Genomic DNA, 18,472 nt, shown 5'->3' with positions numbered 1-18,472 from the left:
TGGCTAATAAAGGCACATACCCCTTATACCTTAACCAGCTTATCTACTTATTCTGTTACCTGTGGGTATGCATACCAAGGTCCCCCTGATCTTCAATGCTTTCCAGTGTCCTGCTATTCATGGTGTACTCTTATTTCTTTTGTTAGCTGTCCCCCAAGTGTATTACCTTATTTTATTTTGGATTGAATTCCATTCTCCAGTGCTCTACCCAGCTGAATAGTGCATTGCTGTCTCCCTCACTATTTACCACCCTACCCATTTTCATATCACTGGTGAACATCTTGATTGTATTTACCCTCAAATTAACATTATTGAAACAGATGATTGGTCATTTATCTCATTGATTAGGAAGAATATCAAATAGCAGTCTGGGTGCCATCTTGTAGTGCAGTAGTAGTGTTCCTACCCCAGGACTGGAGGCTTGGACTAAAGTGCCACCTGCTCCAGAGATGCATAATAACATACTAAACAAGTTGATTAGAAAAATAGATTAAACTTTTAAAAAGCAGTCTGCTTGGAGATGTTATGACACACTGGACCAGGTGGGACTTGAACTCTGGTCTCCTGGCTTAGAGGCAGGGACACCACCAAAACAAAAAACCCCAAAGAACTGCCAATGTTGGAAATCTGAAAAAAAACTCCAGAAATTCTGTTCTGAAAAAAGTCATTGAACTCAAAACGTTATTTCTGCTTTCTCTCCACAGATGCTGCCAGACCTGCTGAGTTTTTCCAGCAATTTTTGATTTTGTTACAGGACACCACCTCTGGCCACAAGAGCCCTACATCTTTGTTTATGCCCAGCTTATTAATGTTCTCCACAAGCAGCAACGATCCCATCACCACGTCTTGTAGAACACTCACTGGAAACAGACCTCCAGTCACAGAAACATCACTCCATCATTACCCTCTACTTCCTGCCTTGCGGTGAATTTTTGGTTCAACATGCCATTGTGCCTTCGATTGTATGAGTTCTTACTTTCTTGATCAGTCTGCGACGAGGGTCTTTTATCAAAACCGTTGCTAAAGTCCATTTGGAACACACCAAATGCATTCCCTCATCGACACTCCTGGTCACTTTCTCAAAAAGATTGATCAAATTTATCAAACACAATATTTCCATAATTAAACCATCCTGACAGTCCCTGATTATTCTGAGCCTCTCCAAGTACAGATAGATTCTATCTCTGACTGACTTGAAATTTCCTGGCCTATCCCTCCCTCCCTTTTTTTTAATGATTAGACAGTGTTTGCAATCTTCCATTCCTTTCGCAAATCACTTGCGGCCAGAGTGAATTTGAAAATTATTGCCAACCTCCATGACATCTTATCCATTGCCTTCCTCAACAGCCTGGGCTCTGTTTCATCCAGGCCTGCAGATTTTACCTACTTTAAAGGCTAATAACCAGCTAGTATATCTCTTCTGTCTGTCTGTCTCTCTCTCTCTCTCTCTCTCTGTCTCTCCTTTTTCTTCTGATGTTTCACAGTCCTCCACCCTGATGTTTGTAACTGCATCATTCTTTTCCATTGAAGTATTCATTGAGAATTCTGTCCAAGTCTTCTAGGTCCATAAATGGATTTACCTCTGTGACCCCTAATCAGCCCTACTCTTTCCCTGGTTATTTTTTGCTCTTCTTTAGTTTTCTAAAAAAAAAACTTTGTTTTCCTTTATTCTATGCTCCAGTGCTTTTTTATGCACCATCTTTGCTCTCCTAAGATCCTTCTGCATTTTTATACTCCTCCAGGAACTTTATCATATTGCAACTTCGCTTCTACCATAAGCTTCTCCCTTTTCATGTTAATCCTAACATTTGTATCCCTTATCAGGAAGTTCCCTTTACTCTCAAAGTTATAAAGCCTCCCAGACAACAAAAGCTTAAAATGTATTCTTGATTCCAGGGGAATGAAAGTTTATTGGGGAATGCAGGAATGCAGAGATAAGGTCAAAATCCGATCAGCCATGATTTTAAGGAATGCAGACCAGAAATAAATCATTGGTCTCAGGTCTTCTTTCTTTGAGGTTACCTTTACAAACAACAAAGTTAAGATTTGAAAGAGAAGTAAATTTTCACTTGTGTAAGCATTTAAGACAAAAAATAATTAAGATCAGCTAAAAAGAACAGCGCACTGTAAGGGTGAGCAAGTATTCACTTGCAGATCAAACAAAGTGATAAATCTTAAAACCAAAGCTACCACTGTCCCGCCCTCTCCCCACTCTTCTACTTCCCCCCTTCCCCTTCCCTTCCCCCCCCCTTTCCCTCCTTCCCTTCCCCCCCTCCCTTCCCCCCCCCTTTCCCTCCTTCCTTTCCCCCCCCCCCTTTCCCCTTCTCCCCCCCCCTTTCCCTCCTTCCCTTCCCCCCCTTTCCCTCCTTCCCTTCCCCCCCTTTCCCTCCTTCCCTTCCCCCCCCTTTCCCTCCTTCCCTTCCCCCCCCTTTCCCTCCTTCCCTTCCCCCCCCTTTCCCTCCTTCCCTTCCCCCCCCCTTTCCCTCTTTCCCTTCCCCCCCTTTCCCTTCCCCCCCTTTCCCTTCCCCCCCTTTCCCTTCCCCCCCCCCCCTTTCCCTCCCCCCCCCCCTTTCCCTTCCCCCCCCTTTCCCTTCCCCCCCCTTTCCCTCCCCCCCCCTTTCCCTTCCCCCCCCCCTTTCCCTTCCCCCCCCCCCCCCTTTCCCTTCCCCCCCCCCCCTTTCCCTTCCCCCCCCCCTTTCCCTTCCCCCCCCCCTTTCCCTTCCCCCCCTTTCCCTTCCCCCCCTTTCCCTTCCCCCCCTTTCCCTTCCCCCCCTTTCCCTTCCCCCCCTTTCCCCTCCCCCCCCTTTCCCCTCCCCCCCTTTCCCCTCCCCCCCTTTCGCTTCCCCCCCTTTCCCTTCCCCCCTTTCCCCTCCCCCCCTTTCCTTTCCCCCCCCTTCCTTTCCCCCCCCCTTTCCCTTCCCCCCTTTCCCCTTTTCCCCCTTTCCCCCTTTCCCTTCCCCCCTTTGCCTGCTTTCCCTCCCCCCTTTGCCTGCTTTCCCTCCCCCCTTCCCCCCCTTTCCCTTCCCCCCTTTGCCTGCTTTCCCCCCCCCCTTTCCCTTCCCCCCTTTGCCTGCTTTCCCTCCCCCCTTCCCCCCCTTTCCCTCCTTCCCTTCCCCCCCTTCCCTCCTTCCCTTCCCCCCCCTTTCCCTCCTTCCCTTCCCCCCCCCCCTTCCCTCCTTCCCTTCCCCCCCCCCTTCCCTCCTTCCCTCCCCCCCCCCTTCCCTCCTTCCCTCCCCCCCCCCCTTCCCTCCTTCCCTTCCCCCCCCCCTTCCCTCCTTCCCTTCCCCCCCCTTTCCCTCCTTCCCTTCCCCCCCCTTTCCCTCCTTCCCCTCCTTCCCCCCCTTCCCCCCCTTTCCCACCTTCCCCCCCCTTTCCCCCCTTCCCCCCCTTTCCCTCCTTCCCCCCCTTTCCCTCCTTCCCCCCCTTTCCCTCCTTCCCCCCCTTTCCCTCCTTCCCCCCCTTTCCCTCCTTCCCCCCCTTTCCCCCCTTCCCCCCTTTCCCTCCTTCCCCCCCTTTCCCCCCTTCCCCCCCTTTCCCTCCTTCCCCCCCTTTCCCTCCTTCCCCCCCTTTCCCCCCTTCCCCCCTTTCCCTCCTTCCCCCCTTTCCCTCCTTCCCCCCTTTCCCTCCTTCCCCCCCTTTCCCTCCTTCCCCCCCTTCCCCCCCTTTCCCTCCTTCCCTTCCACCCCTTTCCCTCCTTCCCCCCCTTTCCCTCCTTCCCTTCCCCCCCCTTTCCCTCCTTCCCTTCCCCCCCCTTTCCCTCCTTCCCTTCCCCCCCTTTCCCTCCTTCCCCCCCTTTCCCTCCTTCCCCCCCTTTCCCTCCTTTCCCCCCCTTTCCCTCCTTCCCCCCCTTTCCCTCCTTCCCCCCCTTTCCCTCCTTCCCCCCCTTTCCCTCCTTCCCTTCCCCCCCTTTCCCTCCTTCCCTTCCCCCCCTTTCCCTCCTTCCCTCCTTCCCCCCCCTTTCCCTCCTTCCCCCCCTTTCCCTCCTTCCCTTCCCCCCCTTTCCCTCCTTCCCTTCCCCCCCTTTCCCTCCTTCCCTTCCCCCCCCTTCCCCCCCCTTTCCCTCCTTCCCTTCCCCCCCCCCCTTCCCCCCCTTTCCCTCCTTCCCTTCCCCCCCCCTTCCCCCCCTTTCCCTCCTTCCCTTCCCCCCCCCTTCCCCCCCTTTCCCTCCTTCCCTTCCCCCCCCCCCTTCCCCCCCTTTCCCTCCTTCCCTTCCCCCCCCCTTCCCCCCCTTTCCCTCCTTCCCTTCCCCCCCCCTTCCCCCCCTTTCCCTCCTTCCCTTCCCCCCCCCCCTTCCCCCCCTTTCCCTCCTTCCCTTCCCCCCCCCCTTCCCCCCCTTTCCCCTCCTTCCCTTCCCCCCCCCCTTCCCCCCCTTTCCCTCCTTCCCTTCCCCCCCCCTTCCCCCCCTTTCCCTCCTTCCCCCCCTTTCCCTCCTTCCCCTCCTTCCCCCCCTTTCCCTCCTTCCCCCCCTTTCCCTCCTTCCCCCCCTTTCCCTCCTTCCCCCCCTTTCCCTCCTTCCCCCCCTTTCCCTCCTTCCCCCCCTTTCCCTCCTTCCCTTCCCCCCCTTTCCCTCCTTCCCTTCCCCCCCCTTTCCCTCCTTCCCTTCCCCCCCCCTTTCCCTCCTTCCCTTCCCCCCCCCTTTCCCTCCTTCCCTTCCCACCCCTTTCCCTCCTTCCCTTCCCCCCCTTTCCCTCCTTCCCTTCCCCCCTTTGCCTGCTTTCCCTCCCCCCTTTCCCTCCTTTGCCTCCTTCGCCTCCTTCCCCCCTTTCCCCCTTTCCCTCCTTCCCTTTCCCCCCCTTTCCCTCCTTTCCCTCCTTCCCTTCCCCTCCCCCCTTTCCCTCCTTCCCTTCCGCCCTTTCCCTCCTCCCCCCCCCCCTTTCCCTCCTTCCCCCCCCCCCGTTCCCTCCTTCCCCCCCCCCCCCGTTCCCTCCTTCCCCCCCCCGTTCCCTCCTTCCCCCCCCCCCCGTTCCCTCCTTCCCCCCCCCGTTCCCTCCTTCCCCCCCCCCTTTCCCTCCTTCCCCCCCCCCTTTCCCTCCTCCCCCTCCCTTTCCCTCCTCCCCCCTACCCATTCCCTCAATTTCCTTTCCTGCTTTTTCCACTCCTCCATCTCCCTCCCATCTCCCTCCCTCCTTTCCTTCCCCCCTTTCCCTCCTTCCCCCCCTTTCCCTCCTTCCCCCCCCTTTCCCTCCTTCCCCCCCCCTTTCCCTCCTTCCCCCCCCCTTTCCCTCCTTCCCCCCCTTTCCCTCCTTCCCCCCCTTTCCCTCCTTCCCTTCCCCCCCTTTCCCTCCTTCCCTCCTTCCCCCCCTTTCCCTCCTTCCCTCCTTCCCCCCCTTTCCCTCCTTCCCCCCCTTTCCCTCCTTCCCTCCTTCCCCCCTTTCCCTCCTTCCCCCCCCTTTCCCTCCTTCCCCCCCTTTCCCTCCTTCCCTTCCCCCCCTTTCCCTCCTTCCCTTCCCCCCCTTTCCCTCCTTCCCTTCCCCCCCTTTCCCTCCTTCCCTTCCCCCCCTTTCCCTCCTTCCCTTCCCCCCCCTTCCCCCCCTTTCCCTCCTTCCCTTCCCCCCCTTTCCCTCCTTCCCTTCCCCCCCCTTCCCCCCCTTTCCCTCCTTCCCTTCCCCCCCCCCCCCTTCCCCCCCTTTCCCTCCTTCCCTTCCCCCCCCCCCCTTCCCCCCCTTTCCCTCCTTCCCCCCCTTTCCCTCCTTCCCTTCCCCCCCCTTTCCCTCCTTCCCCCCCTTTCCCTCCTTCCCTTCCCCCCCCTTTCCCTCCTTCCCCCCCTTTCCCTCCTTCCCCCCTTTCCCTCCTTCCCCCCCTTTCCCTCCTTCCCTTCCCCCCCCTTTCCCTCCTTCCCTTCCCCCCCCTTTCCCTCCTTCCCTTCCCCCCCCTTTCCCTCCTTCCCTTCCCCCCCCTTTCCCTCCTTCCCTTCCCCCCCCTTTTCCCTCCTTCCCTTCCCCCCCCTTTCCCTCCTTCCCTTCCCCCCCCTTTCCCTCCTTCCCTTCCCCCCCTTTCCCTCCTTCCCTTCCCCCCCTTTCCCTCCTTCCCCTTTCCCCCTTTCCCCCTTTCCCCTTTCCCCCTTCCCCCCTTTGCCTCCTTCCCTTCCCCCCTTTGCCTGCTTTCCCTCCCCCCTTTCCCCCCTTTCCCTCCTTCCCTTTCCCCCCCCTTCCCTCCTTCCCCTCCTTCCCTTCCCCTCCCCCCTTTCCCTCCTTCCCTTCCGCCCTTTCCCCTCCTCCCCCCCCCCCCCTTTCCCTCCTTCCCCCCCCCCCCGTTCCCTCCTTCCCCCCCCCCCCGTTCCCTCCTTCCCCCCCCCCCCGTTCCCTCCTTCGCCCCCCCCGTTCCCTCCTTCCCCCCCCCCGTTCCCTCCTTCCCCCCCCTTTCCCTCCTCCCCCCTACCCATTCCCCTCAATTTCCTTTCCTGCTTTTTCCACTCCTCCATCTCCCTCCCATCTCCCTCCCTCCTTTCCTTCCCCCCTTTCCCTCCTTCCCCCCCCCCCCTTTCCCTCCTTCCCCCCCCCCCTTCCCTCCTTCCCCCCCCCCCCCTTTCCTCCTTCCCCCCTCCCCCTTTCCCTCCTTCCCCCTACCCCCCTTCCCCTCCTTCCCCCTACCCCCCCTTCCCCTCCTTCCCCCTTTCCCTCCTTCCCCCTACCCCCCTTCCCTCCTTCCCCCTTCCCCTCCTTCCCCCCTACCCATCCCCTCAATTCCTTCCTGCTTTTCCCACTCCTCCATCTCCCTCCCATCTCCCACCCATCTCCCCCCCCTCCCCACCCTCCCTCCCACTCCCCTCCCCCTCCCCTCCTCCCCCCCCCCCTCTCCCCCCCCTCTCCCCTCCCCCTCCCCCTCCCCTCTCCCCTCCCCCTCCCTCTCCCCTCCCCCTCCCTCTCCCCCTCCCTCTCACCTCTCCCCCCCTCTCCCCCTCCCCCTCCCCTCCCCCTCCCTCCTCCCCCTCCCCCCTCCCTCTCCCCTCCCTCTCTCCTCTCCCCCTCCCTCTCCCCTCCCCCTCCCCTCCCCCCTCCCTCCCCTCCCCTCCCCCTCCCTCCCTCTCCCCTCCCCCTCCTCCCTCTCCCCTCCCTCTCCCCTCCCTCTCCCCTCCCCCTCCCTCTCCCCTCCCTCCCTCTCCCCTCCCCCTCCCCTCCCTCTCCCCCTCACCCTCCCCTCCCCCCTCCCCCTCCCCCTCCCCCTCCCCCTCCCTCCCCCCTCCCCTCTCCCCTCCCCCTCCCTCCCTCTCCCCTCTCCCTCCCTCTCCCCCTCCCCCCTCCCCTCCCCCTCCCCCTCCCTCCCCCCCTCCCCTCCTCTCCCCCTCCCTCCCCCCCTCCCCCTCCCTCCTCCCCCTCCCCTCCTCCCCCTCCCTCTCCTCTCCCCTCCCTCCCTCCTCCCCTCCTCCCTCCCCCCCTCCCCCTCCCCTCCCTCCCCACCCCTCCCCCCCCCTCCCCACCCCCCCTCCCCCCCTCCCCCTCCCCTCCCCCCCCTCCCCACCCCCCCTCCCCCCCCTCCCCCTCCCCTCCCCCCCCTCCCCACCCCCCCTCCCCCCCCCTCCCCACCCCCCCTCCCCCCCCTCCCCACCCCCCCTCCCCCTCCCCCCCCTCCCCCCCTCCCCCTCCCCCCCCTCCCCCTCCCCTCCCCCCCCTCCCCACCCCCCCTCCCCACCCCCCCTCCCCCCCCTCCCCACCCCCCCTCCCCCCCCTCCCCACCCCCCCTCCCCCCCCTCCCCCACCCCCCCTCCCCCCCTCCCCCCCCTCCCCACCCCCCCTCCCCCCCCTCCCCCCCCTCCCCACCCCCCCTCCCCCCCTCCCCCCCCTCCCCACCCCCCCCTCCCCCCCTCCCCCCCCCTCCCCACCCCCCCTCCCCACCCCCCCTCCCCCCCCCTCCCCCACCCCCCCTCCCCCCCCTCCCCACCCCCCCTCCCCCCCCCCTCCCCCCCACCCCCCTACCCCCCCCTCCCCCCCCTCCCCACCCCCCCTCCCCACCCCCCCTCCCCCACCCCCCCCACCCCCCCCTCCCCCCCCCCCCTCCCCCACCCCCCCCTCCCCCCCCCCCTCCCCACCCCCCCTCCCCCCCGCCTCCCCACCCCCCCTCCGCCCCCCCCCCTCCCCACCCCCCCTCCCCCCCCCCCCTCCCCACCCCCCCTCCCCCCCCCCTCCCCACCCCCCCTCCCCCCCCCCTCCCCACCCCCCCCTCCCCCCCCCCCCTCCCCACCCCCCCCTCCCCCCCCCCTCCCCCACCCCCCCTCCCCCCCCCCCCCCCTCCCCCCCCCCCCCCCCACCCCCCCTCCCCCCCCCCACCCACCCCCCACCCCCCCTCCCCCCCCCCTCCCCACCCCCCCTCCCCCCCCCACCCCCCTCCCCCCCCACCCCCCTCCCCCCCCCCTCCCCACCCCCCCTCCCCCCCCCCACCCCCCCACCCCCCCTCCCCCCCCCTCACCCACCCCCCCTCCCCCCCCCCCCCTCCCCCCCCCCCCCCCACCCCCCCTCCCCCCCCCCACCCCCCCACCCCCCCTCCCCCCCCCCCTCCCCACCCCCCCTCCCCCCCCCCCCCCCTCCCCCCCCCCCCCCACCACCCCCCTCCCCCCCCCACCCCCCCACCCCCCCTCCCCCCCCCCTCCCCACCCCCCCCTCCCCCCCCACCCCCCTCCCCCCCCCCCCTCCCCACCCCCCCTCCCCCCCCCCACCCCCCCACCACCCCCCCTCCCCCCCCCCTCCCCACCCCCCCTCCCCCCCCACCCCCCTCCCCCCTCCCCCCCCCCTCCCCACCCCCCCCTCCCCCCCCACCTCCCCCCTCCCCCCCTCCCCACCCTCTCCATCCCCTCCCCTCCCCCCTCCCCACCCCCCCTCCCCCCCCACCCCCCCCTCCCCCCCCTCCCCCCCCTCCCCCCCCTCCCCCCCCTCCCCCCCTCCCCACCCTCTCCATCCCCTCCCCTCCCCCACCCCCCCTCCCCCCCTCCCCCCTCCCCTCCCCCCCTCCCCTCCCCCCCTCCCCTCCCCCTCTCGCCCCTCCCCTCTCTCGCCCCTCCCCCTCTCGCCCCTCCCCCCTCTCGCCCCCTCCCCTCCCTCTTCTCCCTCCCTCCCTCCTCTCCCTCCCCCTCCTCCCCTCCCTCTTCTCCCTCCCTCCCTCCTCCCTCCTCTCCCTCCCTCCTCTCCCTCCCTCCCTCCCTCCTCCTCTCCCTCCCTCCCTCCTCTCCCTCCCTCTCTCCCTCCCTCCTCTCCCTCCCTCCTCTCCCTCCCTCCTCTCCTCCTCCTCTCTCCTCTCCCTCCTCTCCCTCCTCTCCCTCCCTCCTCTCCCTCCCTCCCTCCTCTCCCTCCCTCCTCTCCCTCCCTCCCTCCCTCCTCTCCCTCCCTCCTCTCCCTCCCTCCCTCCTCTCCCTCCCTCCTCTCCCTCCCTCCTCTCCCTCCCTCCTCTCCCTCCCTCCTCTCCCTCCCTCCTCTCCCTCCTCTCCCTCCTCTCCCTCCCTCCTCTCCTCTCCCTCCCTCCTCTCCCTCCTCTCCCTCCCTCCTCTCCCTCCTCTCCCCTCCCTCCTCTCCCTCCCTCCTCTCCCTCCTCTCCCTCCCTCCTCTCCCTCCCTCCTCTCCCTCCCTCCTCTCCCTCCTCTCCCTCCCTCCTCTCCCTCCCTCCTCTCCCTCCTCTCCCTCCCTCCTCTCCCTCCTCTCCCTCCCTCCTCTCCCTCCTCTCCCTCCTCTCCCTCCCTCCTCTCCCTCCCTCCCCTCCTCTCCCTCCCTCCTCTCCCTCCCTCCTCTCCCTCCCTCCTCTCCCTCCTCTCCCTCCTCTCCCTCCCTCCTCTCCCTCCCTCCTCTCCCTCCTCTCCCTCCTCTCCCTCCCTCCTCTCCCTCCCTCCTCTCCCTCCCTCCTCTCCCTCCCTCCTCTCCCTCCTCTCCCTCCCTCCTCTCCCTCCCTCCTCTCTCCCTCCCTCCTCTCCCTCCCTCCTCTCCCTCCTCTCCCTCCTCTCCCTCCCTCCTCTCCCTCCCTCCTCTCCCTCCCTCCTCTCCCTCCCTCCTCTCCCTCCCTCCTCGTCCCTCCTCTCCCTCCCTCCTCTCCTCTCCCTCCTCTCCCTCCCTCCTCTCCCTCCCCTCCCTCCCTCCTCTCCCTCCCTCCTCTCCCTCCTCTCCCTCCCTCCTCTCCCTCCCTCCTCTCCCTCCTCTCCCTCCCTCCTCTCCCTCCTCTCCCTCCTCTCCCTCCCTCCTCTCCCTCCCTCCTCTCCCTCCTCTCCCTCCTCTCCCTCCCTCCTCTCTCCCTCCCTCCTCTCCCTCCTCTCCCTCCTCTCCCTCCCTCCTCTCCCTCCCTCCTCTCCCTCCCTCCTCTCCCTCCCTCCTCTCCCTCCCTCCTCTCCCTCCCTCCCTCCTCTCCTCTCCCTCCCTCCTCTCCTCTCCCTCCCTCCTCTCCCTCCTCTCCCTCCCTCCTCTCCCTCCTCTCCCCTCCCTCCTCTCCCTCCCTCCTCTCCCTCCTCTCCCTCCCTCCTCTCCCTCCTCTCCCTCCCTCCTCTCCCTCCTCTCCCTCCCTCCTCTCCCTCCTCTCCCTCCTCTCCCTCCTCTCCCTCCTCTCCCTCCTCTCCCTCCCTCCTCTCCCTCCCTCCTCTCCCTCCTCTCCCTCCTCTCCCTCCCTCCTCTCCCTCCCTCCTCTCCCTCCTCTCCCTCCTCTCCCTCCCCTCCCTCCCTCCTCTCCCTCCTCTCCCTCCCTCCTCTCCCTCCCTCCCTCCTCTCCTCTCCCTCCTCTCCCTCCCTCCTCTCCCTCCTCTCCCCTCCCTCCTCTCCCTCCCTCCTCTCCCTCCTCTCCCTCCCTCCTCTCCCTCCTCTCCCTCCCTCCTCTCCCTCCTCTCCCTCCCTCCTCTCCCTCCTCTCCCGTCCCTCCTCTCCCTCCCTCCTCTCCCTCCTCTCTCTCCCTCCTCTCTCTCCCTCCTCTCCCTCCTCTCCCTCCCTCCTCTCCCTCCTCTCCTCCTCTCCCTCCTCCCTCCTCCTCTCCCTCCTCTCCTCTCCTCTCCCTCCCTCCTCTCCCTCCCTCCTCTCCCTCCCTCCCTCCTCTCCCTCCCTCCTCTCCCTCCCTCCTCTCCCTCCCTCCTCTCCCTCCCTCCTCTCCCTCCTCTCCCTCCCTCCTCTCCCTCCCTCCTCTCCCTCCCTCCTCTCCCTCCCTCCTCTCCCTCCCTCCTCTCCCTCCCTCCTCTCCCTCCCTCCCTCCTCTCCCTCCCTCCCTCCTCTCCCTCCCTCCTCTCCCTCCTCTCCCTCCTCTCCCTCCTCTCCCTCCCTCCTCTCCCTCCTCTCCCTCCCTCCTCTCCCTCCCCTCCCTCCTCTCCCTCCCTCCTCTCCCTCCCTCCTCTCCCTCCTCTCCCTCCTCTCCCTCCCTCCTCTCCCTCCTCTCCCTCCTCTCCCTCCCTCCTCTCCCTCCCTCCTCTCCCTCCTCTCCCTCCCTCCTCTCCCTCCTCTCCCTCCTCTCCCTCCCTCCTCTCCCTCCCTCCTCTCCTCCCTCCTCTCCCTCCCTCCTCTCCCTCCCTCCTCTCCCTCCTCTCCCTCCTCTCCCTCCTCTCCCTCCTCTCCCTCCCTCCTCTCCCTCCTCTCCCTCCCTCCTCTCCCTCCCCTCCCTCCTCTCCCTCCCTCCTCTCCCTCCTCTCCCTCCCTCCTCTCCCTCCTCTCCCTCCTCTCCCTCCTCTCCCTCCTCTCCCTCCCTCCTCTCCCTCCTCTCCCTCCCTCCTCTCCCTCCCTCCTCTCCCTCCTCTCCCTCCCTCCTCTCTCCTCTCCCTCCTCTCCCTCCTCTCCCTCCCTCCTCTCCCTCCTCTCCCTCCTCTCCCTCCCTCCTCTCCCTCCCTCCTCTCCCTCCCTCCTCTCCCTCCTCTCCTCTCCCTCCTCTCCCTCCCTCCTCTCCCTCCCTCCTCTCCCTCCCTCCTCTCCTCTCCCTCCTCTCCCTCCCTCCTCTCCCTCCCTCCTCTCCCTCCCTCCTCTCCCTCCCTCCTCTCCTCTCCCTCCTCTCCCTCCCTCCTCTCCCTCCCTCCTCTCCCTCCCTCCTCTCCCTCCCTCCCTCCTCTCCCTCCCTCCCTCCTCTCCCTCCCTCCTCTCCCTCCTCTCCCTCCTCTCCCTCCCTCCTCTCCCTCCTCTCCCTCCCTCCTCTCCCTCCCCTCCCTCCTCTCCCTCCCTCCTCTCCCTCCTCTCCCTCCCTCCTCTCCCTCCTCTCCCTCCTCTCCCTCCTCTCCCTCCCTCCCTCCTCTCCCTCCTCTCCCTCCCTCCTCTCCCTCCTCTCCCTCCCTCCTCTCCCTCCTCTCCCTCCCTCCTCTCCCTCCTCTCCCTCCCTCCTCTCCCTCCTCTCCCTCCTCTCCCTCCCTCCTCTCCCTCCTCTCCCTCCCTCCTCTCCCTCCTCTCCCCTCCCTCCTCTCCCTCCCTCCTCTCCCTCCCTCCTCTCCCTCCCTCCTCTCCCTCCTCTCCCTCCCTCCTCTCCCTCCCTCCTCTCCCTCCCTCCTCTCCCTCCTCTCCCTCCCTCCTCTCCCTCCTCTCCCTCCCTCCTCTCCCTCCCTCCTCTCCCTCCTCTCCCTCCCTCCTCTCCCTCCTCTCCCTCCTCTCCCTCCTCTCCCTCCCTCCTCTCCCTCCTCTCCCTCCCTCCTCTCCCTCCCCTCCCTCCTCTCCCTCCCTCCTCTCCCTCCTCTCCCTCCCTCCTCTCCCTCCTCTCTCTCCCTCCTCTCCCTCCTCTCCCTCCTCTCCCTCCCTCCTCTCCCTCCTCTCCCTCCCTCCTCTCCCTCCTCTCCCTCCCTCCTCTCCCTCCTCTCCCTCCCTCCTCTCCCTCCTCTCCCTCCCTCCTCTCCCTCCTCTCCCTCCTCTCCCTCCCTCCTCTCCCTCCCTCCTCTCCCTCCCTCCTCTCCCTCCCTCCCTCCTCTCCCTCCCTCCTCTCCCTCCTCTCCCTCCCTCCTCTCCCTCCTCTCCCTCCCTCCTCTCCCTCCTCTCCCTCCCTCCTCTCCCTCCTCTCCCTCCCTCCTCTCCCTCCCTCCTCTCCCTCCTCTCCCTCCTCTCCCTCCCTCCTCTCCCTCCCTCCTCTCCCTCCCTCCTCTCCCTCCCTCCCTCCTCTCCCTCCCTCCTCTCCCTCCTCTCCCTCCCTCCTCTCCCTCCCTCCTCTCCCTCCTCTCCCTCCCTCCTCTCCCTCCTCTCCCTCCCTCCTCTCCCTCCTCTCCCTCCCTCCTCTCCCTCCCTCCTCTCCCTCCTCTCCCTCCTCTCCCTCCTCTCCCTCCCTCTCTCCCTCCCTCCTCTCCCTCCTCTCCCTCCCTCCTCTCCCTCCTCTCCCTCCCTCCTCTCCCTCCCTCCTCTCCCTCCCTCCTCTCCCTCCTCTCCCTCCCTCCTCTCCCTCCCTCCTCTCCCTCCCCTCCCTCCCCTCCCTCCCTCCTCTCCCTCCCCTCCCTCCCTCCTCTCCCTCCCCTCCCTCCCTCCTCTCCCTCCCCTCCCTCCCTCCTCTCCCTCCCCTCCCTCCCTCCTCTCCCTCCCCTCCCTCCCTCCTCTCCCTCCCCTCCCTCCCTCCTCTCCCTCCCCTCCCTCCCTCCTCTCCCTCCCTCCTCTCCCTCCCCTCCCTCCCTCCTCTCCCTCCCCTCCCTCCCTCCTCTCCCTCCCTCCTCTCCCTCCCTCCTCTCCCTCCCTCCTCTCCCTCCTCTCCCTCTTAATTCTTTAAAGTCTCTTGGTACATTTCTTCCCTTCTACACACTTTTTTATATTCCCACAAAAATGGATCTACCTTGCTGCTTTCTCTGCTCTTTCCCATCTCCCTTTTCCAGACATACAATCTCTTAAACACATCTTCCTCCAACACTTAATTCCATTGTGATCAATGTATAATTTCTTCAGCCTATCCAACCTTCATTGGTTGTCTTTGTATTAATCCTAAATTGAAATTCAGTTGCCAAATTTTAATTGTTTGTTCAGTCCCCAGGCCCTTAATCAACAATCCAATTAGAATGGAAACACCTGTTCATTCCACATGGGGGAGAAAAAATAATACAGATGACTAATACACAGCTTGACTCCGTTGCCTGAACTGTTGCTGTTTTGATCCAGGAAAGAAAGATTTACCCCAGATCAGGAAGCTAGCAAGTACTCAACCAAAAAAATCCTTGCAACTGCCACTGTCTCAGGTCTCACTTATTCTAACAGAGCATTCCATGTTATAAGTACAACTCACTGTTGAGTAACATATTCTGGAGATCTTCTGTGATGTATCAGGAAATGTTGTGATTTTGCACCTCCCCTTGCCCTGTCAGCTGCTAGCAGATTTTCACCCACTCTTTGTATCTTGTCACTCTTAATGTGAGGTTAATTAATGAGTTTATTAAAAAAAATCAATTGGGGAAGAAATATTGATTCTGTCTCTGCATATGCACTTGAGTGACAGCAGCCAGTAGTGAGAAGTCACAATGATTATCATGTTCCTTACCTTTCGTTCTAAAACACAATGGAAATTTTATTACTTCCTCCTCATAGCAATGTTATTTGCTGGAAAATTTTGTTAGATTGAGCTCAAGTTCTGATGGATTTTTAAAGTTCTGTTTGCTGTCAAAATATTGTTCAGCAGTGCACAGTACTGACAATACTTCTAGGTAAATGATCATTTTCTGGTACTGTTGCCTTTTCACATTATGCTTTGCATATCCAGCCTGATGATACAGTTTTGGAAGCATCTGGTTTGGTCACTATTTCTCAGAAAGACCATATTCTTTGTCTTGAGTTGGTAATTTTGTACATCTTAATTTGATGCAGCAGTGCTTTTGGTAATGATGCTTCCTATTCATAAGTTATGCCAGGTGTCCATGCAAATAATAATAGTGCTCACTCTAGAATGCAGGTTAAATTTTTGAAATTTGCTTTTTGCGTTTTTCGCCACAAGCAAAGGCAGTTACCACTTTCTGTTTTACAGCTGTGGGCTGTGGAGAGTAGAAGTTAAATCTACAAAAAGAAGTGGTTGGAGGAAGCAGGTTATGGAGAGTTCATTGGCTCAGCTGTAAATGGTTCTGACAATGTGTCTTCCTGAGACCTGACCTCTGCCTGTAATTTTAATACATTTGTGATTACATTCTTAAGGTGACTTGTCTGGTTTTTATTCATTTAGCCTGTGACGTAATCAGAAGACTGTGTTACTTGCAATCTTGAGCTGAAGGCTGAAGATCATGATGTCAAAGGAAGACTATAAGTTTTAAACACAGTTTCTGCTGTCAGGCTCTCTCCCTTGCTCTCTCTCTGGTGGCCCGAAAGCATAAAAGGAAGTAAAGAAGTGAATGGGAAATGCTGCTTATTCTTCATTTATGTCTTTAGAACACCACTTGAATGATTTATGGGTCATTCAATCTTTTTCTTGCATGGCCTGGGGTAGGGTGTTAAAGAAATTTTCCGTGCAGTGTTATGATATTTAACCTGTGCTTTAAGCATTGTTAGAATCTGTTTGCTATTGGAATTTGGTATTATCTTAGGACTGTGTGGGGGGAACTTTTAATATAAGAGAACAGAACTTACTGGGACAGTACTATGTATGCATGATATTTTCTACCATCACTGGAACATTTTCTAAAGTCATGTGGTTTTTTTAATGGAAAGCCATGTTCCCAATATTGCACATGATAATTGCTGATGAAAAACTTTTTTTTTGACTTTTCAGGCTGCTTCACGTGACGTCCCCATACGTCTCACTCTGCAGCCTCTCACTAAAACTACACTGGTAAGCTTTGCTTGAAATTAGTGGAAAAATTAAGCTTTGGGGAAAAGAAATGTTGAAAAGTACCTAGAAAGGGAGCCAAGATTAATCACTTGTCACAATCTTATCGGCTATTCTGCAGTCATTGCTGGTTCCAGCTGTGCAACGATAGTGGTTATTAACTAATTATTTTCATTTGTTCCACACCCAATTCAATTTTTAAATAATTAATTGGCTGAAATACTGGCAAAATTGTGAGTTGTCTAGATTTAGTATGAAATCTTAGTTGTAGCGAATGAATTGTACATGAATTTATGCTAAAATAGTTTGGATCCATCCAGTAGCAGGCACAAGGGCCAAGGAAGGCTGAGGCAGACATGAGTGTAAGGTTTCTGTTTCATGGAACTAGCCTCTTGCTGCTTCTAACTGAATTGAGGAAATTAGTAAAATAGGTCTGGTATACATCAGTACTGTAAATGGCATAATTATTGTAATGTTTTTATTAGTTAACCAGAGTGTTAAATCTGTGAAGAAATCATCAGTACATACAAGTTTGAAAGGAATAGGTTTGCATTTGAGAGATCGAATAGCATGCACTGACTCACAAATTACAGTATAGTACTTACCCAAACTTTTGTAATCCTCGTTCTTTGCTGGTGTAAGATGGTTGATTTCTTTTCATTCCCAGTGCTGATCAGTAATTATGTAATTTTAACTATTGGTTCAGCTGTAACAACTTTGTAAACTCAGAAATGAAGTATTTACTGAATATCATTACTTAGCTATTTCTACAAGTAAAAGTTGAAAACTCAACTGTAGCTATTCAGTTGTACAAAATCAGTATTTCAACATTTTCATTTTCTCATTTTGTTAACTGCTGTGAGTGCCTCAGGTTTTAATAGTCCAAATCAAAGCATGGGTCATGCATTGATTCAGGCAAGCACTTTCAAATATATTACTCAGACAAAATATAATGAAGATTACAGATCAAAAGAAAAGGATGCATCTAGGTACAAGTGAGACTCTACTGTGATAGACAAGTTTTTGTGTCAACTAGCAGCCTAGGAGTATTTGGGGATGGGGAAAGACTTGTCCTCTGACAGCTAGTTATAATTATCTGTTATTCCTGCATCCTGTTGTATTGCAGGGTAGTAATAGAATCATCGAATGATTACAATTTAGAAGGAGATCATCCTGCTTCCCATATCCGTGTTGGCTTTCCCTGCAAGTGCAATCTGGCAAGTTCCACTTGGAGCTAGATTTTCCCCCTAGCTCTGAAATTTTTCCCTTTCAGCTGCTTATCTGCTTCTCTTTTGAAAGTCATTGTTCAGGTGAATGGTTACTGACCGGAGATGCTAATTCTGCTTCTTTGTCCACAGATGTCAACTGATGGACTTTGTAGTTCACTTCACTCATATATATTTGACTCTTATTTTACTTTTGAATACATTTTCAATCTTCCTGATACCTTGAACTACTTGTGCACGGGTGTATCTGTTTCAGTACCCACTTCAGAATTGTGTCCTTTGTTTTATGTTGAACTCTTCATTATTCCTATCAAAATATATAACTTTGCCTTAAATTTCATGTGTAAAGCCTATATCCTCTTGAAGCTTACTTGCTCTCTGCCTTAAATTTCATATGTCCAGCCTTTATCCTGTTGAAGCTTATCATTATATTCCTCATTGTTTATACAGCAATTTAACACTATTTATGTTCCCAAAAAGTGCAGTTTTATATGAACCAAGTTTAATCAAATGAATGTTTTCATTAAAATCAAGCCAAAAATGGTTATGTTCTTTCATTTGTACCAAATTTCTATATTTGTGCTTGAAATAATTATAAAATATTATTGTTTTTAAATTTGTTAACACAGTCTGCTTGACTCCTGATGGCTTTCTCTCTCTCTCTTTCTCTCAGCCACTGCCTGACTCTCTGCCATATTGAGCAGGCGAGTCAGGGATGGAAGTGGTGTGCTGTGATACTGTGGACTTCTTCACTAAAACCATCACTCTCGCCAGTATTCAAAACTGAATACTGAATTATTCAAGTAACAAATTTGCATCATGTATTGGATTATTTTGTGTGCCAAACTTTGAAACTCAAAAATATTGATATAATGATTTTGAAAATGTAACACAACTCCAACAATTCTGGCAAGTCAGATAGCCCTGAATAAAAGCTAGTTCAAGGACCAATTAAATTCTGGGTGACTTGACTATCCCAGGTTGTTTTAGTTTCTTGCTGGGCTGTCAGCTTTCTAATTGATGCTGGAAAACTGAAATAAAATCAGAAAATGCTGGAAATTCTCAAGAGGCCAAAGAGCATCTGTGGAAAAAAATAGAGTTAACATTTCAAGTTGATGACCTTTCAGTCATTCTTATACCTTGGCTTAGTTCTGTGTGTGAAGAGAGTGTATGAGCAGTTTTGTACTTGTGTGATTTTTCTCTTTTTTTGTGTTGAGGAAGAACTTTATATGAGATTGAACTAGCCTTTTTTCCCCAACTCTGTAGTTAAATGAATTTGTGAAAACTTGCACTGATGCTGTGAAGCTGAGAGAAGCATCCTTCAGGAAGGAATATCTCGAAGGGATGCCATAGTCTTTTATTTGTTGCAGACTTTTGAAAAGTGACAAATTGCTTACAGAATGATAGATGTTTCTATTCTAAATTCCATTGAATCTCCTTTCTAATAGATTGGATAAATCATAGATAATGAAGTCTTGCAGGTTTGGTGGGTTTTAGGCCTTTTGAAGCACCAACAATAATTGACCTGTGCAGAAATGTTATTACACACCTGTAGAGTAGGTGGAACTTTAACCTGGATCTTCTGATTTAGAAAGAGGGTCACTATCTTT

The 18,472-nt window shown here is 58.3% G+C and overlaps 1 protein-coding gene across 5 annotated transcripts in view; it reads left to right on the top strand.

The window, feature by feature from the left end:
* The window catches only part of ncoa7b (nuclear receptor coactivator 7b), a 126,527-nt gene that overhangs the window by 36,640 nt on the left and 71,415 nt on the right, over window positions 1-18,472 (top strand). For 4 of the 5 annotated variants that reach the window (XR_015753481.1, XM_043683925.2, XM_043683932.2 and 1 more), the window contains exon 4: window positions 15,580-15,639. The exons of the other annotated variant lie outside the window; for it this stretch is intronic. Coding sequence is in view for 3 of the 4 variants with exons in the window: in XM_043683925.2 (XP_043539860.1) it covers window positions 15,580-15,639 (60 nt within the window). In the remaining variant the exon portion in view is untranslated. The remainder of the gene's footprint in view (window positions 1-15,579; window positions 15,640-18,472) is intronic. 5 annotated transcript variants of the gene reach the window in all.

The sequence above is a fragment of the Chiloscyllium plagiosum genome, unplaced genomic scaffold (genome assembly GCF_037043375.1).
Source record: "Chiloscyllium plagiosum isolate Xiang-an unplaced genomic scaffold, Cpla_swu_hap1 HiC_scaffold_3, whole genome shotgun sequence".
Lineage (NCBI taxonomy): Eukaryota > Metazoa > Chordata > Chondrichthyes > Orectolobiformes > Hemiscylliidae > Chiloscyllium > Chiloscyllium plagiosum.
Note: the sequence above shows the minus strand (reverse complement) of the source record. Positions and strands in the feature narration are given on the sequence as shown.